This window comes from Scylla paramamosain, chromosome 49 (genome assembly GCF_035594125.1).
Source record: "Scylla paramamosain isolate STU-SP2022 chromosome 49, ASM3559412v1, whole genome shotgun sequence".
In the NCBI taxonomy this organism is placed as follows: Eukaryota; Metazoa; Arthropoda; class Malacostraca; order Decapoda; family Portunidae; genus Scylla; species Scylla paramamosain.
In genome coordinates, this window is record NC_087199.1 from 2557501 (window position 1) to 2582500 (window position 25000).

The window sequence follows — 25000 nt, forward strand, 5'->3', positions numbered from 1 at the left end:
TTGGTGTGTGTTTGGTGTGTGTGTGTGTGTGTGTGTGTGTGTGTGTGTGTGTGTGTGTGTGTGTGAGTGAGGAGGAGGAGGAGGAGGAGGAGGAGGAAGGGAGTTTTGAAAGAGGAAGAGGAGAAGTGTTTTAGGAGGAGGAGGAGGAGGAGAAAGGAAGAAAAAGAAGAAGAATTTTGAAGGAGGAGGATGAGGAGGGGGAAGAAGAAGAGTAGAAAGGGAGAGGAAGAAGAAGAATTTTAAAGGAGTTGAGAGGAAGAATAAGAAGAAGAAGGAGGAGGAGGAGTAGGAAGAAGAGAAAGAATTTTGCAGGAGGAGGAGGATGAGGAGTTGAAGAAAGAGAAGGAAGAGGAAGAAGAAGAAGAATTTTAAAGGAGGAGGAGGAGGAGGAGGAGGAGGAGGAGGAGGAGGAGGAGGAGGAGGAGGAGGAGGAGGAGGAGGAGGAGGAAGAAAAGTATGTTACAGAGAGAGAGAGAGAGAGAGAGAGAGAGAGAGAGAGAGAGAGAGAGAGAGAGAGAGAGAGACACACACAAACAAACCCAGATTAACCTTTCCAACTATTCCAACCTTTCCAAACCTGCTCTCCCTAACCACACCTCTGCTTGTAGGTGTGGTACAGGCATGGAGGAAGTGGAGGAGCAGGTGTGGAGTGAGGGGAAGGAAGAAGAGGAAAGAGGAGGAGGAGGAGGGGAAGATAGAGACACAGAGGATCAATTTTACTACTACTACTACTACTACTACTACTACTACTACTACTACTACTACTGCATATATATACAGTGGTGAATACATACATACATACATACAGATATACGTACATGCATGTTTGTTTTGTACATGCGCTGTTTGGTGTGTGTGTGCGTGTGCGTGTGTGCTTTTGCTTCTAGTGTTTGTGTGTTTGTTTGTGTGTTTTTTGGTGGTGGAGGTGTGCTTGTTTGTTTGTTTGTTTGTTTGTTTGTTGGTTTGTTTATATGGGAAATGTTTTTGTACTAATTCTCTCTCTCTCTCCTCTCTCCTCCTCCTCCTCCTCCTCTTCCATCACAAAAAACTCCATTCTTCCACCTCCTCCTCCACCTCTTCCTCCTCCTGCAGGCTTTCAGTTCCACCTAGCAGCCTCCATCAATGCAGAGACAGACATCCCCTTGGTGCCCAGCTTGAGTGGGGTGGGGGTGGGCAGTGGGGGGGGTGGAGGGGAGGTGGAGCAGGGATTCGTCATTCACTGGCTCAACAACAAGGAGATGCACTTCACAGCCGAGGCGGAGAATATATTGTTAGAGGTGAGTGTGACCTGACCTGACCTGACCTGACATGACCTGACCTGACCTGATGTAACTTAGCATAACCTAACCTGACCCAATCTGATTTAACCTGACCTAACCTAGCATAACGTAATATGACCTAACTTAACCCCAGTCTAACCTAACCTAACCTAATCTAACTTTACTTAACCTAACCTAACCTAACTTAACCTGACGTAATCTAACCTAACCTGACTACTGGAGGTAAGATTGTGTGTGTGTGTGTGTGTGTGTGTGTGTGTGTGTGTGTGTGACCTAACGTAACCCAGTCTAACCTAACCTAACCTGACCTAACTTGACATAACCTAACCTAAACTAGCTATATTTCTGTTGCAGGTAAGGGGTGTGTGCATGTGTGTGTGTGACCTGACCTAACCTAATGACCTAAAATAGTTTTTTTTTTTTTTTATGTGTGTGTGTGTGTGTGTGTAACGTAACCTAACCTAACCTAACCTAACCTAACCCCAAACCTGACCTAACCAAATGTCACCCAACCTCCCCTCTCTTCCCTTCTAAACCTAATCAATCGTCACCCCTCCCCTCACCCCTCCCCTCCCCCACAGCTTTGCCGACGAGCCCTGGAGAAGGACCCGCTGAGTGGCCTGGACCCCGACAGACAATCGGAGGCCAGCGAGATCCGGCCGGGTTACAAGACACCCGCCCACTTAATATCCAACCGTGCACGCTCACTAGACGAGGAGGAGACCCAAGGCACGCCCGCTCCTCCACCTGTTCCGCCCCGCCCCGCCGCCTCGCACACTCCGCTATCCGCCGCGACATCCTCCACGTCAATAGCCACAGATGCCACTTCAGGGATTGGCGGGGCGGCATCCACTGGGGCGCTGGGGTGATGCGCTGGACAGGCGGATTGAAGCATTACTCCGCGCGTGGCACTCCCACCTCCGACGTGCTGTTCTCCATCCACCCGGTTGACGGATCGCTGCTTGTGTGGATCGTGGACTTCCTGGATGACTACCCCGGGTCGTTCCGCCAAGCACAAGTGTCGTTCTCCGCCCGTATTCCCTCCGCACTGCCCCTGGGTGATGCCATGACCATGTGTCCCCGCCTAGCTTTGTACTCAGGTGGCCCCCCAGCAGCACCCGCCCTCCTGAGGCAGCTGGCCCGCATGGAAGGGGTGCAGGAGGATGAAAGGTGCGCTGGGGTCTGTCTGGGGAGGTGTTTGGGGTGTGCTGGTTGGGTGTAGAATATGTTTTAAAGGGATTTTTGGTGTTTTTTGGGGTGTTTTCATTATTTTAAGTGTTATTGGTGGGTTTAGGGGTGTCTACTGGGTGTTTTGGGGATTGTATGGGGTTGTGATGTGATATAACGGTGTTTTGGGGTGTTTGGGAGTGTTTTTTTGGATGTTTTGGTGTTTTTTTGAGTGTTTTAAGTGTGTTTTGGGTGTTTTTGGGGTCTGTTTGGGTGTTTTTTTTTAGTGTTTTTTAAGTTTAGGTTTGTTTGGTATGTTTTATGTGTGTTTGGGGTGTTTTAGATATGTTTGGGGTGTGTTTAGAGTATTTTAGGTTAGTTTTAGGTGTGTTTTGGATGTTTGAGATGGTTTTGGGACGTATTAAATAGGTTTTGGAGTGTTTTTAGGTGTGTTTGGAGTGTTTTTAGATGTGTTTTAGATGTATTTGGGGTGTTTTCATGGGTTTTGGGTGTGTTTTGTTAATATAATCATTATTGTTATTAGTGATGTGCAGATTAATATACATGTTTTCTTCTTCTTCTTCTTTTTCTGCTTTTTTCTTCTCTTATTTTCCTTGTCTTTCTGTTTATTACAATTATTTTCCTCCTCCTCCTCCTCCTGCTCCCAATTCTTTCTTCTCTCTTCATTACTATTATTCCTTTCTCTAACCCTCCTCCTCCTCCTCCTCCTCCTCCTCCTCCTCCTCCTCCTCCTCCTCCTCCTCCTCCTCCTCCTCCTCCTCCTGCAGCAATCGAGGAAGATCAAAGCCAAGAGCAGGTGGTGGTGAGGACAAGGACTGGGGTGGAGGGGCAGGGAGCAGCACCCCCACTACCACCACCCTCACCCCCACCTCCACCCCCTCCATGCCCACCCCCTCCCCCATCATCTCCCTCATCACCAAACACAGCAACGGGTCCCTGAATCTGTGGCATCTTAGTGTGGCAGAGGGCTCCAGGTACACACAGGTAAGGGGCGGGTGTTGAGAGGGTGTTGGGGGGTGTAGGGGTTGGGAAAGGATGTTTGAAGGGGTGTTTGGGGGGAGTTGGGTGTGTTTGAGGGCATTTTGGTGTGTTTTGGGGGTGTTTAGGAGTGTTTGGGGGTGTTTAGGAGTGTTTTGGGGGTGTTTATGAGTGTTTTGGGGGTGTTTAGTATTGTTTTGGGGGTGTTTGGGTGTGTTTTGGGTGTTTAGGGTGTGGGGACTGTGTGTGTGTCTGTGTGTGTGTGATTTGAGAAGCTAGAAGAAGAATAGGAAGAAGAGGAGGAGGAGGAGGAGGAGGAAGAGGACAAAAAACTGTGTATGTGTGTGGGAGAGAGAGACGAGAGATTGTGTGTATATATGTATGTACGTGACCTCTCCCTCTCACTACCTCTCTGCCGCAGGTGCTCAACATTTCCCACTTCACCCGTGTGTGTGGCCACCGCTTCCAGCTCAACGACATCAAGTGTCACCCGGTCCTGCCACTACTGCTGTCCACTTCCCATCACAACAAAAGAGAGCAATCCCCGCCACCCTCCGCCGGCCCCCCACAGTCTGCCATGGATGACACACCCCTCATCTGCATTCAGGTATAGGTGGTGTGGGTGTCTGGTGTACGGTGGGGGGGTTAGGTTAGGTTAGGTGTTTTCTCTAACTCATCTTTGTTTACGTGAGAAGGCAATGGTTTGTGTTTTTTGTGTTATCTGGTGTGTGAAAGTGTTTGTGTTTGTGTGTGTGTTTTTTTAGGTGTTTGGATAAATTGTTGTGTTTTTTGTGTGTGTATTAAATGTGCCTGTCTGTTTCCGTCTGTCATCCCATCCATACACTTATCTAGTCATGCAAAGCTCATAGCATACGACGCAGGAACACAAGGGTCGGTGCAGGAAGCCACCAGGCCTACACGTGGCAGGCCCTGTACAAAACACACCTGTCTGTTTCCACCTGTCATCCCATCCATACACTTGTCTAGCCTTACAAAGCTCCCTATTGACTCACCACTGACTGCCTGACTACTGAGGCTATCCCAGTCACCCACCAGTCTGTCTGTGAACCAATTCTTTCCTGTTTCTTTCTTATGAAGCTTGAACCCTTTACTTCTTGTCCTGCCCTGATTACTGACCCTGAGAATTTATCTTTTTTTCTCTCTCTCAAATTCCACCTCCTCTTCTCTTCCCTAACTCCACTCTAAAACCCTAAAAAAAGTCTTTCTCACTCCACCTAAACAACAAAAAACACCTTGAACTCTGCCTCCACTGCCCTCTGACTCCACTTGCTCCACACAGGACTCCACATACCGGGACTGGTGCAGCGAGCTCATTCTGTGGAGGGTGGATGCAGTTGGGCCACTCAGCCGGTCGGGTGGAGTGACAGAGCTTGCCAGGGTGAACTCTCCACATGTATCTGCCTTCTCCAATGCTGCCTGGATCCCCACATTGCTGCCCAGGTGAGGGGAGAGAGAGAGAGAGAGAGAGAGAGAGAGAGAGAGAGAGAGAGAGAGAGAGAGAGAGAGAGAGAGAGGCCTGTGTTCTGAAATGCTCAGCTCTCTCACCATCACTGTTCTCCAAGGGTGCAGAGATGATTGGCTGGGTTCTCAAGAGTGTTTCTCCTCTTAATAGTGTGGAAATGTTGCTAATCTGTCACTAGAACCATAAAGACAACCTTAAAAACCCATACCACTTCAACTAGAGCCTTTTAAAATAGTGTTTCTCCTGTTCATAATGTAAAATTGTTATTAATCTGTCACCAGAACTATAAAAAAACACCCTTTAAAACCCATACCACTTCAACTAGAGCTTTTTAAAATAGTGTTTCTCCTGTTCATAATGTAAAATTGTTATTAATCTGTCACCAGAACTATAAAAAAACACCCTTTAAAACCCATACCACTTCAACTAGAGTCTTTTAAAATAGTGTTTCTCCTGTTCATAATGTAAAATTGTTATTAATATGTCACCAGAACTATAAAAAACACCCTTTAAAACCCATACCACTTCAACTAGAGCCTTTTAAAAGAGTGTTTCTCCTGTTAATAATATAGAAATGTTAATCTGTCACCAGAACTATAAAAAAACACCCTTTAAAACCCATACCACTTCAACTAGAGCCTTTTAAAAGAGTGTTTCTCCTGTTAATAATATAGAAATTATAATGTTAATCTGTCCCAGAACTATAAAAAAACAGCCTTTAAAATTCATATCACTTCAACTAGAGCCTTTTGAAAGAGTGTTTCCCTTGTTAGTAATGCAGAAATATTGTTAATCTGTCACTGCAACCTTTAAAACACCCTTAAAAAACCTGTGTCGCTTCAAGTAGAGCCTTTGGGAAGTAGTGGAGATGTAGTGTACTAGTGTTGCAGAACACAGCCCAGAGAGAGAGAGAGAGAGAGAGAGAGAGAGAGAGAGAGAGAGAGAGAGAGAGAGAAGATAGTAGATAAAAGAGGAAGATTATTATAGAGAGAGAGAGAGAGAGAGAGAGAGAGAGAGAGAGAGAGAGAGAGAACTGCAAACAAAACACAAATATTAAGCACATCCTTCTCAAACACCAAACAAAACAAAATGAAAGCCTAACCTAACATTACTGCCCTTGTCCCCCTCCCTCCCACAGCACCACCCTTGGCAGTGTATCCAACTCCCCCCTCGGCCTGCTTCGTGGCCTCGGACGGGGAGTGCCTGCGGGTTGTACCAGGCAGTAATAGATGGGCGGGCACTGCTGGCCGAGATTTCCACTAGTGAACGGAAGAAGATGATGCTTATGGAGTCTAATCTCAGCCTTTCCACGGACAGCTCTCTGCAGGAACAGGCCGGGCAGATGGTAGGGACGGCTATGAGTGGTGCTGGTGTGGTTGTGTGGGTGTGTGAGAGTGTTTTGGTGTGTTGTGTTGAAGAGAGAGTGTTGTAGTTTCAACTAGAGCCTTTTAAAAGAGTGTTTTCTCCTGTCACTAGAACCATAAAAACACCCTTAAAAACTTGAGTCACTTCAACTAGAGCCTTTTAAAAGAGTGTTTCTCCTGTTGATAATGTAGAAATGTTATTAATCTGCCACTAGAACCATAAAAACACCCTTAAAGATTTGAGTCACTTCAACTAGAGCCTTTTAAAAGAGTGTTTCTCCTGTTGATAATGTAAAAATGTTATTAATCTGCCACTAGAACCATAAAAACACTTTTAAAAACCTGTCACTTCAACTAGAGCCTTTTAAAAGAATGTTTCTCCTGTTGATAATGTAAAAATGTTATTAATCTGCCACTAGAACCATAAAAACACCCTTAAAAACTTGAGTCACTTCAACTAGAGCCTTTTAAAAGAGGGGAGATGTTATGGGGGGGGACTGTCGGGGTGACATTTGAGTGGTTGTGGTGGTGTGTGGGAATGTTTGGGTGTGTTATGTTGAAGATGGTTTGTGTTAATGATGTCTGGGGTGTGTGGGGGTGTGTTCAGGGTGTGTTTACGTAAAGAAGTTTGTGTGAGTGTATTTTTGGGTGTGTAAATGTGTTTGGCTGTGTTTATGGTGTGTTTGCTGATAAGTATGTGTTTTTAGTTGTTTTGGTGTGTGTCAGTGTTTTGGGGCTGTGTAAGGGTGTTTTGGGGATGTGTAAGTGTTTTAGGGTGTGTTCAGGGTGTGTTCATGTTGTATTTCTTTTTTTTTTTTGGGGTGTTTGGATTCATTGGTGTATGTTTTGTGTGTGTTGGGTGAGACTTTCTTTGTGTTTCTTTGTGTTTCTCTTCTTTTTTGTGTTCTTTCTCCATTTCTTTCCTTTCATTTTTCTTCCTCCTTCCCTTTCTGACCATCTTCACACACAAAATTCTCTCTCTCTCTCTCTCTCTCTCTCTCTCTCTCTCCTCTCTCTCTCTCTCTCTCTCTCTCTCTCTCTCTCTCTCTCTCTCTCTCTCTCTCCTCTCTCTCTCTCTCTCTCTCTCTCTCACTAAAACCTTTACCTTACCTTACCAAACCTTCGCACATTTTCTCCCCATCACACAATCACAAGCTAGGTTAGGTTACGCCTCTCCCTCTCCTTCTCCCTCTCCCCTCTCCCTCTCCCTCTCCCTCTCACATTCCCTCTCCCTCTCTCCACAGAACCTGTCAGACATCTTCACCGTCATCTCGGAACAATCTACCGCCCGGCCAGGTTGTATTATCAAGCTGGATGACATTGGTGATGCAACAAACAACTGGCAACACACTCAGTTCCTCCATGTCTTCCAGGAGGGGTTGATCCAGGGGGAGGGCCAGATGGATGCTGGTGAGGCACTGGGGGGGGGGGTCAGGGAGGGTGTGAGGGAGGCTGGGAGGGTGTGGCTGAAGGGGATGTGCTGATAGTGTCTGGGGTGTTTAGTTAAGGGACTGCTAAGAGTTGTGTTTGTGTTGTAGGGTGTGTTTGGGTGTGTTTTGGGGTGTTTGGGTGTGTTTTGGTGTGTTTTGGGGTGTTTGGGTGTGTTTTGGTGTGTTTTGGGGTGTTTGGGTGTGTTTGGGTGTGTTTTGGGGTGTTTGGTGTGTTTGGGTGTGTTTTAGGATGTTCTGGGGGTGTTCAGGTGTGTTTTGGGATGTTTTGTGGTGTTTTGAAGTGTTTTGAGATGTTTTGGGGGTGTTTTGGGTGTGTTTTTTGGTATGTTTGGGGGTGTTTTGTACAGTTTTGGTGTGTTTTAGGTGTATTTTGGTGTTTGGTGTGTTTTTTGGGTGTTTTGATTTGTTTGGGTGTATATTGGTGTGTTTTGGGGTGTTTGGGTATGTTATGGTATGTTTTGGTGTGTTTTGGGATATATTGGTGTGTTTTTGGGGTGTTTTGGGAGTGTTTTGGTGTGTTTTAGGATATTTTAGGGTGTTTTGGAGTGTTTTGCAGTGTTTTGGGGTGTACTGGAGTGTTTTGGAGTGTTTTTGCGGTGTATTGGTGTGTTTTTGGTGTGTTTTAGGGTGTTTTGGTGTGTGGGTGTGAATCAGGGTGTCACGGTGGGAGAGTCTGTCTTTCTTTTTGTGACTATTTTCTTTTGAATTTCTCCAGCTTGTATTTATTTTTACATTTATTCATCAGTTTATTTATTTATTCATCTATTTATCTGTTCATTTATTTTTGTTTATTGTCTTTTTATTCCAACACCTGTCTCTGCTTTTCTCTGTTCAATGATTTATTTATCTGTCTGTTGCTTTCTACTCGTCTGTGCCTTCCCTATTTATTAATCTATTTATTTATCTATATTTTTAACTTTCTCTCTCTCTCTCTTTATTCAACCACTTATTCATCAATCACTTCCCAACACCTGTCTGTCCCTCTTCTATTTATTTATTTACTTATTTATTTATTTATTTATTTATTCATTCATCTATCACTTCCTAACACCAGTCCCTCCTTTATTTATTTATTTGTTCATTGTTCCCCTGTCATCCCAGGTAAGGCACGGCCGGCCACCCTGTTTGACCCGAGCCACGCCCCCATGGTTGACCTGCACTCCCTGGCAAAGTTTGAGGAGCCCTTCTACATCACCCTGCTGGAGAAGACATCTGCTGGCTCGGTGTGTGTGTGTGTGTGTTTGTGTTTTGAAAGGTTTATTTGTGTGTGAGAGAAAGGTTTTTTTTTATATTTGTTAGATTATATTACATTAGTTAGGTTAGGTTAGTTAAGCTACATTAGAATGCATTATATTATGTTAGGTTAGGTTAAGTTAAACTAGATCAAATTAGGTTAAATTAAGCTAAATTAAATTAGGTTAGGTTAAAGTAAGCTAGATTAGGATAGGTCAGACTAGTTTTGGTTAAGTTAGATTAAGCTACAATAAGTTAGGTTAGATTAGGTTAGGTTATTTTAGGTTAGGTCAGGTCAGGTTACATGTGGGCAGATCACTAACCCCCCTTCCCCCCCAAGACAATGCACGTGTGGCGGCTGGTGATCGCCTCCGAGACACAGGGGCGCGACACACACTTGCTAGGGGAGGCCACTGCCAGTCCCTCCTCTGGCCACAGCACCCCCACCGCTGCTGCCCCACCTACCGGGGAGGGCCTGGCCAGCTCCCTCGATGCCTCTCCCATTGCCATCACCACCACCAAGGTACAGAGAGAGAGAGAGAGAGAGAGAGAGAGAGAGAGAGAGAGAGAGAGAGGAGAGAGAGAGAGAGAGAGAGAGAGAGAGAGAATGTGATGGAAAAATGTGTAAGATGATGTACTAGGTGTGATTATTATTATTATTATTATTATTATTATTATTATTATTATTATTATTATGATTAGTTGTAGTAGATGCAGTTGAATATTGTTAAGACTGCAAAACACTCAAAAACACCCTTATAAAACTAACACCCCAAAAACACACAAAACGCCTCAAAATCCATCAAACCTGCACTATTGCACTCTGAAAAACAACCCAAAACACTCAAAACACACACCATTATCTACCAAAACACTTAAAACACACCCCAAAAACACCAAAAAACACCCCAAAACACACCCAAACCATACACAAAACTAACCTAACCATTATACCACAAAACATATTTAAAAAAAAATAAAAAACACCAGAACATTTCCAAACACACACATAGACCTCTAAAAACAATGGAAAAAAACACTGAAACACCCAAACAAACACACACACACATACTACACACACACACACAGAACCCCAAAACAAACACAACTCAAAACCTAACCTAATGAACCTACCCCAAACAAACAGGTGTGCGAGCAAAACCTACCACTGCCTGCTGGGGTGAGCATTCTACACGCCTCACCCGCAGCAGGTCACCTCAGTTCTGCGTCCATCCACCCAGCCTGCTATGCTCCTTATGTCCTTGTCACAGCCTGCTCTGACAACACCATCAGATTCTGGGGGCTGCAGGCTGCTTGGGGGTGCTGCAGGGGGTGTGAAGCTGACCTGGCAGGAGTGGGGGGATGGTTAGCTGTGGCGGGGAGAGTGCCATCCGAGTGCCAGGTGAGTGAGGGAGCTGTCAGAGGGGTGAGTGTGTGGTAAAATGATTTAGTTTGGTTGGTTTTGTTTGTGTAAGTGTTGTGGTGTTGGGATTACGGTAGGTGTGTGTGTGTGTTTGTGTGTGTGTGTGTGTGTTTACCTAGTTGTATTTACCTAGTTGTGGTTTACGGGAGGGCAGTAATCTCACAGTATCCCGTCTATATTTATCCAGTTTGGTTTGGTTTGTGTGTGTGTGTGTGTGTGTGTGTGTGTGTGTGTGTGTGTGTGTGTGTGTGTGTGTGTGTGTGTGTGTGGAGAGCTGTGAGGATGCCATGTCAACTTTTGTCAAGCTGTAATGGCACTAAGATAGAAAATGTGAAATAATATCTTAATGTTTTCTATCATCGTAGCAGGAGGAGAAGGAAAGAAAGAGAATATAATGTTTTTCCTTGTCTCCTCCTCTCCTCCCTTCCTCCTCCTCCCCAAACTCCAGGCCTGCCTCTCCACGTGAGCGCAGCATACAGTGGTCGTATAGCCTGTGCCTACCAGACCCCCGGCCAGACCACGCATATGAGTGCCAACAGTGACGGCACCATGGACTTCTCCTGCACCCTGGCCATCTATGAGTGTGAGAGTACTGGAGGTGAGTGTGAGAGAGAGAGTGTGAGTGTGTCAATGTTTTTTTTATATAATTTATGGTGAAAATATAAGTTTTTTTTACATTTTTTATTTGTATCATGTTTGAGAAAGTTCATACATTTTGTGTGTGTTTGGTTTGTGTTGAAAATTCACGGTTTCTTTGCTGACGTGACCTGACCTGCTTCTCCCCCCAGGTTCACAGTGGGTGCTGGAGGATAAGTTTGACCTGCAGGATACTGTGACCCAGCCTGGTGACTCCTGCATCAGTGACATCGACCTGGGATACCTGTCCAGGGTGAGAGAGAGAGAGAGAGAGAGAGAGAGAGAGAGAGAGAGAGAGAGAGAGAGAGAGAGAGAGAGAGAGAGAGAGAGAGAGAGAGAGAGAGAGAGAGAGAGAGAGAGAGAGAGAGAGAGAGAGAGAATAGATTAAGCTTGTCAGTATTTCTTTAAGCTAATTTTAACTTGTGAATATTTTAATTTGCACATTTATTAAGGTATAAGCAAGTACTACTACTACTACTACTACTACTACTACTACTACTACTACTACTACTGCTACTGCTGCTGATGATGATAATGATTGTTATATATAAATTTTATCTTCCTATCCTTTTTTTCTTTCTTTTTTCTTTCCTTATTCTGTATATCTGTTTCTTTATTCCCATTCTCTCTCTCTCTCTCTCTCTCTCTCTCTCTCTCTCTCCTCTCTCTCTCTCTCTCTCTCTCTCTCTCTCTCTCTCTCTCTCTCTCTCTCTCTCTCTCTCCTCTCTCTCTCTCTCTCTCTCCTTCTTCTTCATCTGCTTCTTTCTTTCCTCCCTCCCTCCACCTCTCCACCCCTCCACCCTCCACAGATGGCTGCCCAGGGTCGCTCCACCACCTCCAAGCTCACCTCTACCTTCAGTGCAGAGGACCTGTGCCCCTCCTCTCCACTCTTCTCCGCTGACGCCCTCAACTCTGTCAACAGTGAGTGTGTGTGTGTGTGTGTGTGTGTGTGTGTGTGTGTGTGTGTGTATGTATGTATGTATATTTGTGTCCTTAAATCTCAAAAATACCTCACAAACTCATAAAAACACAAACCCCCTAAAAAAAAACACCCTTACAAACACCAAAACACTTAAAAAAGACACAAAAACACTATGAAAAGCCTTAAAAACATCCTTAAAACACTCAAAAACTTTAAAAAAACACCCAAAAACTTAAAAAAAAAACACCCAGAAACACACAAAAAACACCGCCAAACACCTACAGCACCCGTAACACCCCCTCACCCCCCCCAGGCCAACTGCTCGTGCCCAGCCCCAGCACGCTACACTCCCTGCGGCACCAGCGTTTTTGACAAGAGTGGGGTCAGAGTGAAACAGAAGCACCCAGTACAGATTGCCTGGGTGTCACAGGAGGATGGGTCACACCTGCTCACTGCTGCAATAGGGAGTAAGGTGAGAGAGAGGGAGAGAGAGAGGGAGAGGTGTGGTTGAGAAAGGAATGAAAGGTTAAGTTTTGTTGAAAGGTATTTAAGATTTTGGTTAAGTGTGTGTGTGTGTGTGTGTGTGTGTGAAGGTAGAGGAAGAGAGGTAGAGGGAGAGGGTGCATTGGATAGAGAGAGAGAGAGAGAGAGAGAGAGAGAGAGAGAGAGAGAGAGAGAGAGAGAGAGAGAGAAGTGGGGTGTTTATAAAGATTGGGTGTTGTGTGTGTGTGTGTGTGTGTGTGTAGCAATATTAATGATAAATGGTTGTTGATAAAAATATTTTCTTTTCCTCCTCCTCTTCCTCCTCCTACTCCTCTTCTTGTTCTTGTTCTTGTTCTTGTTCTTCTTGTTCTTGTTCTTCTTCTTCCTCTTCCTCCTCCTTGCTTTCTTTCCTTCCTCCTCTTTCCTCCCTTCTCTCCTTTCTTCTTCCTTTTTCCTTTTCTCTCTCTATCCTCCTTCTCCTCCTCATCCTGACACTTCTTCCTTCCCTCCTTCCTTATTAATTTTCTTCACCCTCTTGTCTTTTCTTTTCCCTCCTCCTCCTCTTCCTCCTCCCTCACCACCCCCAGGTTGTGGTGTACACCAGTGTGGCGGAGGAGGTGGCACTGGTGAGCTGTGGGGGGGGACAAGAAGAAGGGAGATAGGGAGGGGAGAGCATCACGGCCTGTGCTGCAGAAGTCCATGTCTCTTCACACCCTCTGTGACACCAAGCTGCCCAGGTCAGGCCAGGCTACCACAGTTTGTATGCACTGACAGATGTAACCTAACCTAACTACATAGTATAGATAGATGCAGCCTAACCTAACCTGACCACACTTAATATACATAAATAAAGCCTAAACTAACCTAACCTTACCTTACCAAATCAAACCAAACCAAACCTAACCTTATCTTACCTAACCCAACCCAACCCAACCCAACCTTACCAAACCAAACCAAACCAAATCAAACCAAACCAACTCAACCTAACCCAACCCAACGCAACCCAACGCAACACAACGCAAACTAGCCCAGCCCAACCCAAGCAAACCTAACCAGAGGAGAGCCACAGTGAAAGGTGGAGTGAAATCATTCTAAGCGGGAAACATTGTAGCCAGTGGTTTTAATGGCAATATTTACAAGTTACTGGACGTTTCAGTAGGAAGGTGTCAGAGGCTGGTGAGTGGGAGGGGAGGAGAGGGAGAAGGAGAGGGGCAGGAGAGGGGCAGGAGAGGAGAACGAGAACAGCAGTGGTGGGTGTTGTAATCTTGAGAACGTTACTATTACTACTACTACTACTATTACTACTACTACTACTACTACTACTACTACTCTTGCTCTCTCTCTCTCTCTCTCTCCCAGATGGATGAGATTAGAACGCCTCTCTCTCTCCTCTGCTGACGGTCTGGCTCCTCTGCCCATGCAAGTGTCGTGGGTACGTGATGGCATCCTGGTGGTGGGCATGGACAACGAGGTACACGTCTACACCCAGTGGCACGACGCAGGTGTGTGGCGGGTGTGGGAGTGGGTGGGGCGTGGGTTCTGAGGGATGTTGGGTGTGTTTGTGTGGGTTCTCAGGGGTGACGGTTTGTGTGGCAAGGTGCGTTTGTGTGTGTGTGTGTGTTGATGTGTTTAACTTTGCTGCAATACTAATCATTCTCTCTCTCTCTCTCTCTCTCTCTCTCTCTCTCTCTCTCTCTCTCTCTCTCTCTCTCTCTCTCTCTCTCTCTCTCTCTCTCTCTCTCTCTCTCTCTCCCTGACCCTTCATCCTAGCAGCAGACCCCAACAAAGCCCCGCACCACCACCACCACCGCCACCCCCAGCCTCCCCCCACAGCAGGGTGAGGAGGAGGAAGAGGAGGAGGAGGAGCAGGGTGACAGACAGAGAAATGGAAGGGAGCTAACAGAGGCCGACCTCAAATCATACCTGCAGGAGTCCTCGCATCACCCTAAGGGAGCGTCCGGGATAAGTAGGGTGACGTCCTACTCTGTCCTGGCCATCCTGGATAGCAAGATGAAGAAAGGTAGGGTGATGAAGGGTGAAGGGTGAGTTTCAGGGTGATGGGGTGTATTTTAGGGTGATGGGGTGTGTTTTAGGGTGATAGGATCTGTCTTAGGGTGATGAGGTGTGTTTTAGGGTAATGGGTGTGTTTTAGGGTGATGGGGTATATTTTAGGGTGTTTTAGGGTGATGGAATGTGTTTTAGGGAGTATTTTTAAGAGTATTTTTAGGGTGATATTTATAAATGAGTTTTAAGATGAATTAAGATATGAATATATTTTAGGCCATTTTAAGGGTGCAGTTTCACCACCCTAACCATTTCTTAACCTCACCCTAACCTAACCACACTCCCACTCACACCAGGGCTGGGAGAGGCCATCAACAGCAGTGGGGGAGTAGCGGGTGGGGGTGCGGAGGGCGGGGTGACAGACGCAGCCCCCCCTGTCTGGTATTTTTGAAGCAGGCCACACAGCCTCCCCGATCCTGCCCCAGTACCACCCCAGGCAGCTGATGGAATTACTCAACTCTGGCAAGATTAGAAGGGTGAAGGCTATTCTGGCACATCTAGTAAGGTGAGGTGGTGTTTGGGCTGTGTTTGCGGGCTTGGAGTGTGTTTTGGGGTATTCCGTTGTGTTTTGGGATGTTTTTGGGTGCGTTTGGTGTGTTTTGGGGTGTGTTTGGTGTGTTTTGAGGTGTATTTAAGTGTGTCTTTGAGTGTTTTGGTTTGTGTTTGGTGTGCTTTGGGTTGTTTTGGGGTGTTTGGGATGTTTGGTGTGTTTTGAGGTGTGTTTGGTGTGTCTTTGAGCATTTTGGTGTGTTTTGGAGTGTTTTGGAGTCTGTTTGGTGTGTTTTTGGGGTATATTTGGTATGTTTTGGAGTGTGTTTGGTGTGCTTTGGTGTGTTTTGGGACGTTACAGTATGTTTTGGGTATATTTTTACTTGTATCTGGAGTGTTTTGGTGTGTTTTGGGATGTTTTGAGATGTTTTGAAGTGTGTTTGGACTGTTTTGGTTTGTTTGGTAAGGTGTGTGTGTGTGTGTGTGTGTGTGTGTGTGTGTGTGTTGAGATGTTTTGGAGTGTTTTGAAATGTGTTTGAAGTGTTTTTGAAATGTTTTGGATGTGTTTAAGAGTGTTTTGAGATATGTTTAAAGTGTTTTGAAATGTTTTAGATGCGTTTAAGAGTGTTTTTGGTGGCTTTGGAGTGTCTTAAGGTGTGTTAGGAATGTTTTGAGATATTTTTGAATGTTTTGGGTGTTAGGAATGTTTTGGTGTTTAATAAGGTGTGTGTTTTTTTCTATTTTTCATTTTTTTTTTTTTTGTCTTTTTGTCTCTTTGTTTTGTGTTTTAAAAGTTATGATTGTTTATTGTATTTGGAGTGCTTGTGTTTGTTTGTGTTTTAGGTTGATTAGGTTTAAGTTGATTTAGGTTGTTTGTGTTTGTTTAGGTGTGTTTTTGGATGTGTTTGGATGTGTTTGGTGATGTTTTGAGGTGTTTTGGGGTGTTTGGAGGTGTTTGGATGTGTTTGTAGTGTTTTGCGTGTGTTCAGAGGTGTTTTTGTTGAGTTTTGAGGTGTTTTGAAGTGGGTTTTGAGTGTGTTTGTAGTGTTTTGAATGTGTTTTGGGTGTGTTTAGAGGTGTTTTTGGTGTTTTGAAATATTTTGGTATGTTTTGAGGTGGGTTTGGATATGTTTCTAGTGTTTTCGATGTGTTTGTAGTGTTTTATGTGTGTTTTAAGGCATTTAGGTGTGTATGCTGCTTTGACATATGTGGTTAGATGAGGGTGTGACATCTCCCACAGCCTCCAACCACAGCCCCCAACCACAGCCTCTCCCACAGCCTCTCTCTCTCTCTCTCCCGCAGGTGCCTGTCACAGCTTGGCCAGCACAGCAGTGACGTACCAGCCCGCATTAGCCTGAGTGACCAAGAGGATGCCAGAAGTAGGGTGTGGTCACGATCTCGCACCCTGTCAGTGTCCGGCACCCAGGCTGGCTCTGTGAGTGTGCTGGGGGTGTTGAGGAGTGTTTGGGGGAAGTTGGGATGTGTTTTGGGGTGGGTAGGCTAGGTTTTGGGGTGTTTTGGGGGTGTTTGGGTGTGTTTTGGTGTGTTTTTGGGGTGTTTTGGGGTGTGTAGAGGTGTGTGTGTGTGTGTGTGTGTGTGTGTGTTTTGAAAGTATCAGGGAGTATTTGTGTGTGTGTGTAATGTGTTTTGGGGTGTTTTGGGATGTTTGGGGTACCTTAAGTATGTTTTAGGTGTGTTTTGGGGTGTTTGGGAGTGAGTAGAGGTGTGTTTGTGTGTGTTTTGAGGGATCTGTGAGTGTATGTCTATTTGTGTGTGTGTGTGTGTGTGTGTGTGTGTGTGTGTGTGTGTGTGTGTGTGTGTATTGTCACTTTGTCACCCTAACCTAACCTAACCTCACCCTACAGAGCGGCCGGGAGGGCGGACGTGGCTCCATCACCCTACTGGCAGAGGAACTCACCCTGGACTACATTGAGGTCACTGCCATCCCCCCTCCCCCTGTGGCTGCTGCTGGAGGCCGACAAAGACACCCAGAACCACCACCACCACCGCCGCCAGGGTGTGGGGGATGCTACCAAGGAGGATGTGAGTGGGGTGTAGGGTGAGGCTGGGGTGTGAGAGGAGGGGGTGAGGGAGGGGGTTTGTGTGTGTGTGTGTGTGTGTGTGTGTGTGTGTGTGTGTGTGTGTGTGTGTGTGTGTGTGTGTGTGTGTGTGTGTCCAGTTCTTTCTTTAGCTGGTGTACACTCTGCTCTCTCTCTCTCTCTCTCTCTCTCTCTCTCTCTCTCTCTCTCTCTCTCTCTCTCTCTCTCTCTCTCTCTCTCTCTCTCTCTCTCTCTCTCTCTCTCTCAGTGTTTATTATTCCCTCAAGTCTTTTTCCTCCTTCTCTTCCTCTTTCTCCTCCTCTTCCTCTTTCTCCTCTTCCTCTCCCTCTTGCTCTTTCTCTTTCTCTTTCTCTTTCTCTTTTTCTTTTTTTCTTCTCCTCCTCCTCCCTTGAAATCTCTGTACTTCTTCCTTTTCTTCATTCATATTTCTCTCCTTTTTTTCTTCATTATTCCAACCTCCTCCTCCTCTTCCTTCACCGCTAACAACCAGCCCTCCATTCTCTTCGACAGACGTACGCACAGCTGTTTGGAGGGCCCAGCTTCGGAGGAGAAGAGGAGGAGGACGACCTGACGCTGGAGGAGGAGGAGGAGATGGCCATTGGAACAGCAGGAGGAGGAGGAGGAGGAAGAAGGAAGTCTCTATCACATGAAACTAAAGGCATTGCTTTCTTCGGTCCCAGACAGGTGAGGGCAGTGGTGGTGGTAGTGGGGAGGGAGGTAGGAAACACAACAAAAAACACATAAAACACAAAAAATAAAAATGATGCCAAACACCTTAAAACAATCACCAAAACTAAAACAAACACCAAAAACTAATACAGAACAATCAAAACACCCACCTTAACTCACCCTAACCCACCCTATACTTGACAATCTCACCCTAAGTCACTCTACATCACCCTATATTTGACAACCTCACCCTACCTCATGCTACCTCACCCTTACTCACCCTACATCACCCTAAACCTGACAGCCTCACCCTACCTCACGTACACTTGACAACCTTACCTTACCTCACCCTAACTCACCTTATACTTGACAACTTCATCCTACCCTACCCTAAACCTGACAGCATCACCCTGACTCACCCTACACTTGACAACCTCACCTTACCTCACCCTACGTCACCCTATACTTGACAGGCGCAGATCCTGGCCACCCTCCTGACCCACACGCATCTGCCCGGCCTGTCTAGCTTGGATCAGATGCACTTGTTGGCCTTGGCGGACACTGTGGCCTCTTGCAATGTGGACTTTGCCGATCGGTTCGACATCAATAAAGCGAAGGAGGCGTTAGCTAAGGAGACGTTCTCTAGGACTGCTTCAGATGAGCCTTCTATGGGTGGGTGTCTGAGGGGGTGTGTATGGGGGTGAGTGGGTGTGTTTAAGTATGTGTTTTTTTTTTTGCATTTTATAGTGTGAATGTTTTTTTTAGTTTGATTAGTGTGTTTTGGTGTTTTTTTTTGGGTTTGATTGTGTTTGGGTGTTTTTTTTTTTGTGGGGGTGGTGTTTTGAGTGTGTTTGTCTTTGATTGGTGTGTTTTGAGTGTGTTTGGTGTGTTTGAGTGCATTTTGTGCCCTCCATGTGATTTTTTTTTGTGTTTGTGTGTGTTTTGAGTGTTTTTGTCTTTTATAAGTTTTTTTGTGTGTACGTGTGTGTGTGTGTATGTTCGTGTGAGGGGTGTGTTTTGAGTATGTTTTGTGTGTGTGTTTGTGTGTTGTGAGAGTGTTGTAAAGGGCTTCCATGGGTCTGTATTGAGTGTGTGTGTGTGTGTGTGTGTGTGTGTGTGTGTGTGTGTGTGTGTGTGTGTGAGAACCTTCCATGGATAATAGCAGTACCACCAACACCGCAACCATAATAATATCACCACTACCACCACCACCATTACAGAGACCCTTGACGACTGTGGGCTACGGTTCCTGCTGGCCATGCGGCACCACACCTACCTGCTGCGGTGCCTGCCCATTGCCCAGCGTGCCGCCCTGCAGAAGGCCGGCATAGGCAGCCATAACTTTGTGTGGGCCTACCATTCTGAGAGCCAGGAAGAGCTGCTTGACTTCATCCCCTCCATGAGACAGGTGAGGCTCTGCTAACCTAACCTAACCTAACCTGACTTGACCTAACCTAACCTAACCTAACTTAACTTGACCTAACCTAACTTAACCTCTCCTAACCTAGTCCAACTTAACCTAACCTATCCTCTCCTAACCTAGTCCAACCTAACCTAACCTAATGTAATCTAACGTAGTTCAGCCTAACCTAACCTAACCCATCCTAACCTAATCTAACCAAACCTATCCTAACCTATTCTAACCTATCCAAATCTAATCTTATCTAACCTAACCCAACTTAGCATAACCGAACGGAACCTGATCTAACCTAAACTAACCTAACCTAGTCCAACTTAACTTAATCTAACCTAACCTAACCTAACCTAACCTAACTTGATCTAGCCTAACGTAACCTGACCTAACCTAACCCAACCTAACCTAACCTAATCTAACCTAACCTAACCTAACCTAACTTGATCTAGCCTAACCTAATCTAACCTAACCTAACCTAATCTAACCCTAACCTGATGTAACATAACAAAACATAATCAGCCAGTCAGTCAGTCAGTCAGTCAATCAGCCAGTCAGTCAGTCAGTCAGTCAGTCAGCCAGCCAGTCAAGCAGCCAGTCAGTCAGTCAGCCAGCCAGCCAGTCAGTCAGTCAGTCAGTCAGTCAGTCAGTCAGTCAGTCATTCAGCCAGCCAGCTAGCCAGCAAGCCAGTCAGTCAGTCAGGCAACCAGTCAGTCAGTCAATCAGTCAGCCAGCCAGTCAGTCAGTCAATCAGTCAGCCAGCCAGTCAGTCAATCAGTCAGTCAGTCAGTCAGTCAGTCAGTGAGTCAGTCAGTCAGTCAGCCAGTCTGTCAGTCAGTCGATCAGTTACAGTTACTCACTCTCTCTCTCTCTCTCTCTCTCTCTCTCTCTCTCTCTCTCTCTCTCTCTCTCTCTCTCTCTCTCTCTCTCTCTCTCTCTCTCTCTCTCTCTCTCTCTCTCTCTCTCTCTCTCTCTCTCACAGGGCAACCCACGCTGGTCAGAACTAAGAGAGCTTGGGTTTGGTTGGTGGGTGAGAAACAACTCACTCCTCACACGCTGTTTCAATAAGGTGAGTGTGTGTGTGTGTGTGTGTGTGTGTGTGTGTGTGTGTGTGTGTGTGTGTGTGTGTGTGTAGGAGTGAATTAAGTTTGGAATGTCCTTTTTTTTTTGTTAGATTGTGTGTGTATGTGTGTGTGTGTGTGTGTGTGTGTGTGTGTGTGTGTGTGTTTGTAGAGCTCACTATCACGCAGGATAAAACAGCACCACTTAATCTACTCTGCTGCCCAAAGAACAAGACAAACTTTCACAGACCACAAATTATCCTTAGTTATCCATCACCATGACCCATCAACATAATCCACAAGACATATTACTAGTGTGGAGTGTGGAATTACAGTGTCCACCGGGGTACATTGGTCGAACGTGGCCTGCCAGCGTCTTAGGCCATTGGAGGACGAGTAGGTGCTTAAGCCGGGCGATGGAAGTGTGTTAAGGTGAAGAGGGATTTTGCTATCCACACCAAGAGTCTGTCAATATTCCTGTTGCCGCGTTCACTAACCATGTCTGCGTTCTGGCCTGCTGATGGGACTAAGCCGGCCAGTGCTTTCTATGCCAGTGTTACAGCCCGGCAGAGTGAACGGTGTCTCATTGGTGTGGCGGCGATTGGTTGTGGTAGAGGTGTGTTGTGCGGTGTAGCGTGAACTTGGAGGTGGTACTGAGGTGTGGTCCACGGTTGGGGTGTAGTGCTGACTCCTGGTGTGGTAGTCCTGCCTTATGCTCCATCCAGGGGTCCTTCTACCCTCATATTTGCTCCATGTTCCTGTCTCGGAAATGCACGGTGAAATTTCAATGCTGCCAATGTCGTTGTCTTGAAGAATCGTGTCTCTAGAGTGTGTGTGTGTCTTTGTGTTTGAGTGTTTGTCTTTATTTATTTTTTTGTGTGTGTGTTTATGTGTAGTTGTCTTTTTATTTTTCAAGCATAGCCTATCTGACACTACAAAACATCCCCCCCAAAAAATACCCCCCCAAAAAACAGAAAACCACCCCAAAAACACATAACAAAAAACACCAAAAAAAAAAAAAAAAAACCAGAAAAACACCCTAAAAAAAAATCACACAGTAACACCAAAACACCCCAAAAACACCCTAAAAGAAAAAAACACACAAAAAACACCCAAAAAAACACCGAAAAAAAACACCTTTAAAAAACAAACACCCACAAACCACCGCAGAAAACACCGCAGAAACACCCGAAATACAATCACACCACCAAACACCACACCCTACCAAACTTAACCCACAAACCGTAATGAAATCTTGACCCACAGATTGCCAAGGCCGCTTTCCTGACCCGCAAGGACCCGCTGGATGCCGCGATCTACTACCTGGCCATGAAGAGAGAAGAGTCTGGTTTGGGGTCTGTTCCGCTCCATAAATGACAAGAGGATGACCGACTTTTTCTGCAATAACTTCACAGAGGAGAGGTGGAGGAAGGCAGCTCTGAAAAATGCCTTCGCTCTCTTGGGGAAGCAAAGATTTGAACATGCTGCGGCCTTCTTCCTCCTTGCTGGGGCGCTGAAGGATGCGTTTGGAGGTGTGTGTGTGTGTGTGTGTGTGTGTTTGTTTGTTTGTGTGTGTGTGTGTGTCTGTGTTTGTTTGTTTGTTTGTGGGGTGTTTGTCATTCCTTGCCTACATCACCTCTTTTTCTGTCTCTGTTTATCTAAGAGAGAGAGAGAGAGAGAGAGAGAGAGAGAGAGAGAGAGAGAGAGAGAGAGAGAGAGAGAGAGAGAGAGAGAGAGAGAGAGACTATGCATAAATGTGTATATATTTGTATATTTCTGTATTTTTTTCATGATTATATAAGTTTAATCAATAACTTTCCTCCTCCTCCTCATCTTACTACTACTACTACTACTACTACTACTACTACTACTACTACTACTACTACTACTACTACTACTACTACTACTACTACATATTTTCTTTTCCTTTCTTTGTCTAACACCACCACCACCACCACCATCACCACCACCACTACCACCACCACCACTACTACTACTACTTCTACAGGTGGTGCTGAACAAACTGCAAGACGAACAGCTGGCCATTGTCATCATCAGGCTGTATGAGGGAGAATTCGAGGCTGTTCCCCCAAACCCTGAGGAAGCTGTTGCACACTGTGAGTTGGGTTAGTGTCAGGTTAGGTTGGGTAGGTTAGGTCAGGTTAGGTTAGGTTAGGTTAGGTTAGGTTAGGTTAGGTTAGGTTAGGTTAGGTTAGGTTAGGTTGGGTTAGGTTTGGTTAGGTTGGGTTAGGTTAGGTTTAGTTTGGTTGGGTTTAGTTGGGTTGGGTTTAGTTGGGTTGTGTTAGATCGAGGTTAGGTTAGGTTGGGTTGGTTAGGTTTAGTTTGGGTTTAGTTGGGTTGTGTTGGGTTAGGTTAGGTTAGGTTGGGTTTGATTTCATATGGTTGTATTAAGGTTAGGTTTGGTTGGGTTAGGTTTAGTTAAGTTACATTAGATTAGATTGAGTTGGGTTAGGTTAGGTTACATTAACTTTATATATGAATAGGTTTAGGTTAGGTTAAGTTCGGTAAAGTTGGCTTCATTTAGGCACAATTAGGGTGCATTAACAATCTGAGGATGAGAGTCTTGTACCACCCTGAAGCAGCATGATGGATGAGGCAAGAGTGTGTCAAGGGTGCGTCAGCCACACACTACACCCTATTAACTTCCCCCTGTATCCCCCCACAGCGCATCCTGGGGTATGAGGAGGGTGCTGGGGAGGATGCTCAACCGGACGTGATGAAGATGCACCCAGACCCGTTCATCCGGTCGGTGGCCTTCTGGATGTTAAAGGAACACAGCGGGTCACTCTCCACCCTGCTGCACACCGCTCCCACCCTGGGCATCCACCATCCAGAGTATAGCGGTGCCAGGACCAGCGCCTCTACTGTTTGTGCTGGTGTGTGTGTGTGTGTGACGGAAGGAGTGTTGTGTGTGTGTATGTGTGTGTGTGAGGGAGGGAGGGAAGTTTGTATGTGTGTGTGTGTGTGTGTAAAAACTCAATATTTATGAATTCTCCCAAGTGTTTGTCAGTAAAACTCCTCTCTCTCTCTCTCTCTCTCTACACAGCTGACCCCCAGTGTGTTCAACTTCTACATCTATCTCCGCACACACCCGCTGCTCATCCCGCCAGTGCATTGCCAACAGCGCGTATGGTGGAGCTGGTGCACTCATGGCCTCCAGGTGTGTGTGTGTGTGTGTGTGTGTGTGTGTGTGTGTGTGTGTGTGTTTATCCAGTCTTTCTTTCCTTAAGTTGATGTATACTCCTTGTCTCTTATCACCTTGTATGTGCGTGTGTTTCTGTGTGTGTGTGTGTGTGTGTGTGTGTGTGTGAGAGAGAGAGAGAGAGAGAGAGAGAGAGAGAGAGAGAGAGAGGAGAGAAGAGAGAGAGAGAGAGAGAGAGAGAGAGAGAGAGAAAGATATACAAACCAACATAACAAGAAAAAACATCATTTCAACACACACACACACACACACACACCACACACACACACACACACACACACACACACACACACACACACACACACACACACACACACACACACACACACACACACACAGAAAACACCCAGCACATTCTAGAACTCATCAAAAACACCTCAAAACACATGAAAACACACCAGTCCATCCTCAAACACACTTAAAACACAAAAAACACCACAACCTTCACAAAAAGCCCTTAAACACACCAATACACCAACAAAACACACACAAACACACCACAACACACCCCGACACACTAAGACCCATGCAACGCCACCAAATATCCGAAAACACCCAAAACACCCAAAAAAACACACCTAAAACACCTCAAAAAACACAAAAAACACCTTAAACATTCCAAAACACACAAAAACACATCAAAACACCCCAAAACACTCCAAAAACACCATCAAAACACCACCAAATTTACACAACAACACATCCACGCTCCACCCACTTCCACCCAAACACACCCTACTCACCGCAGGCTTGGCGCGGGGCAGCACACCCTAGACAAGAGGAGTGTTTATGGGAGCACCATGACGTCAGCAGAGAGACGTCTGTACTTCACCCACAGCCCATGCTCATCTGAGGGGAGGCTGCCCAACTCTTGCTCTTGAAGTCTTGTCTAAACTGCCCCACAATGTGACTGAGCTACATGAACCAGCCACAGGGGGTTAGTATTGGGTTAAGGTCTCTTGTTGTTCGGGTTTTTCAAGGGGGCTTCCATGATGGTTCTTGATTCTTGGTGTTTTTTTTTAAGTTTTCAATGGTGTAGTGGATGTCATTGGGGTTTTGAAAGGTTGTAGTGAGTGTTATTTTGGTTTTTCAAGGGTGTTTCTGTGGTTTTAAGGCAAGTTACTGGGGTTTTTCAAGGGTGTTTTTAGGGTTCTTTAGTTTAACAGGCTGTAGTGAAAGTTACTGGGATTTTCAAGGGGTGTTTTTAGGGTTGTAGTGGAAGTTGCTGGGGTTTTCAAGGCTGTAGTGGAAGTTATTGGGACTTTCAAGGGTGTTTTCAAGTTTGTAGTGGAAGTTACTGGGGTTTTCAAAGGTGTTTTCAAGGTTGTAGTGGAAGTTACTGGGGTTTTTCAAAGGTGTTTTCAAGGTTGTAGTGGAAGTTACTGGGGTTTTCAAAGGTGTTTTCAAGGTTGTAGTGGAAGGTTACTGGGGTTTTCAAAGGTGTTTTCAAGGTTGTAGTGGAAGTTACTGGGGTTTTTCAAGGGTGTTTTCAGGACTGTAGTGGAAGTTACTGGGATTTTCAAGAGTGTTTTCAGGCTGTAGTGGAAGTTACTGGGATTTTCAAGAGTGTTTTCAAGGCTGT

General features: G+C 45.7%; 1 protein-coding gene across 1 annotated transcript in view; it reads left to right on the forward strand.

Annotated features, from left to right (window-relative positions):
- LOC135095481 (dmX-like protein 1) overlaps nucleotides 1-25000 on the forward strand; it is a 62811-nt gene that overhangs the window by 6286 nt on the left and 31525 nt on the right. The window contains 42 exon segments of the mRNA XM_063996329.1: nucleotides 1093-1277; nucleotides 1862-2131; nucleotides 2133-2195; nucleotides 2197-2450; nucleotides 3236-3452; nucleotides 3868-4053; nucleotides 4747-4907; nucleotides 6068-6095; nucleotides 6097-6141; nucleotides 6143-6274; nucleotides 7538-7703; nucleotides 8846-8967; nucleotides 9318-9500; nucleotides 10125-10277; nucleotides 10279-10335; nucleotides 10337-10379; nucleotides 10849-10998; nucleotides 11189-11289; nucleotides 11846-11957; nucleotides 12272-12324; nucleotides 12326-12430; nucleotides 13029-13067; nucleotides 13171-13178; nucleotides 13801-13966; nucleotides 14371-14466; nucleotides 14868-15010; nucleotides 16297-16429; nucleotides 16860-16945; nucleotides 16947-17037; nucleotides 17565-17738; nucleotides 18197-18395; nucleotides 18944-19131; nucleotides 20117-20203; nucleotides 21462-21533; nucleotides 21535-21735; nucleotides 22204-22290; nucleotides 22292-22312; nucleotides 22882-23106; nucleotides 23254-23319; nucleotides 23321-23376; nucleotides 24167-24251; nucleotides 24253-24355. Coding sequence (XP_063852399.1) covers nucleotides 1093-1277; nucleotides 1862-2131; nucleotides 2133-2195; nucleotides 2197-2450; nucleotides 3236-3452; nucleotides 3868-4053; nucleotides 4747-4907; nucleotides 6068-6095; nucleotides 6097-6141; nucleotides 6143-6274; nucleotides 7538-7703; nucleotides 8846-8967; nucleotides 9318-9500; nucleotides 10125-10277; nucleotides 10279-10335; nucleotides 10337-10379; nucleotides 10849-10998; nucleotides 11189-11289; nucleotides 11846-11957; nucleotides 12272-12324; nucleotides 12326-12430; nucleotides 13029-13067; nucleotides 13171-13178; nucleotides 13801-13966; nucleotides 14371-14466; nucleotides 14868-15010; nucleotides 16297-16429; nucleotides 16860-16945; nucleotides 16947-17037; nucleotides 17565-17738; nucleotides 18197-18395; nucleotides 18944-19131; nucleotides 20117-20203; nucleotides 21462-21533; nucleotides 21535-21735; nucleotides 22204-22290; nucleotides 22292-22312; nucleotides 22882-23106; nucleotides 23254-23319; nucleotides 23321-23376; nucleotides 24167-24251; nucleotides 24253-24355 — 5112 coding nt within the window.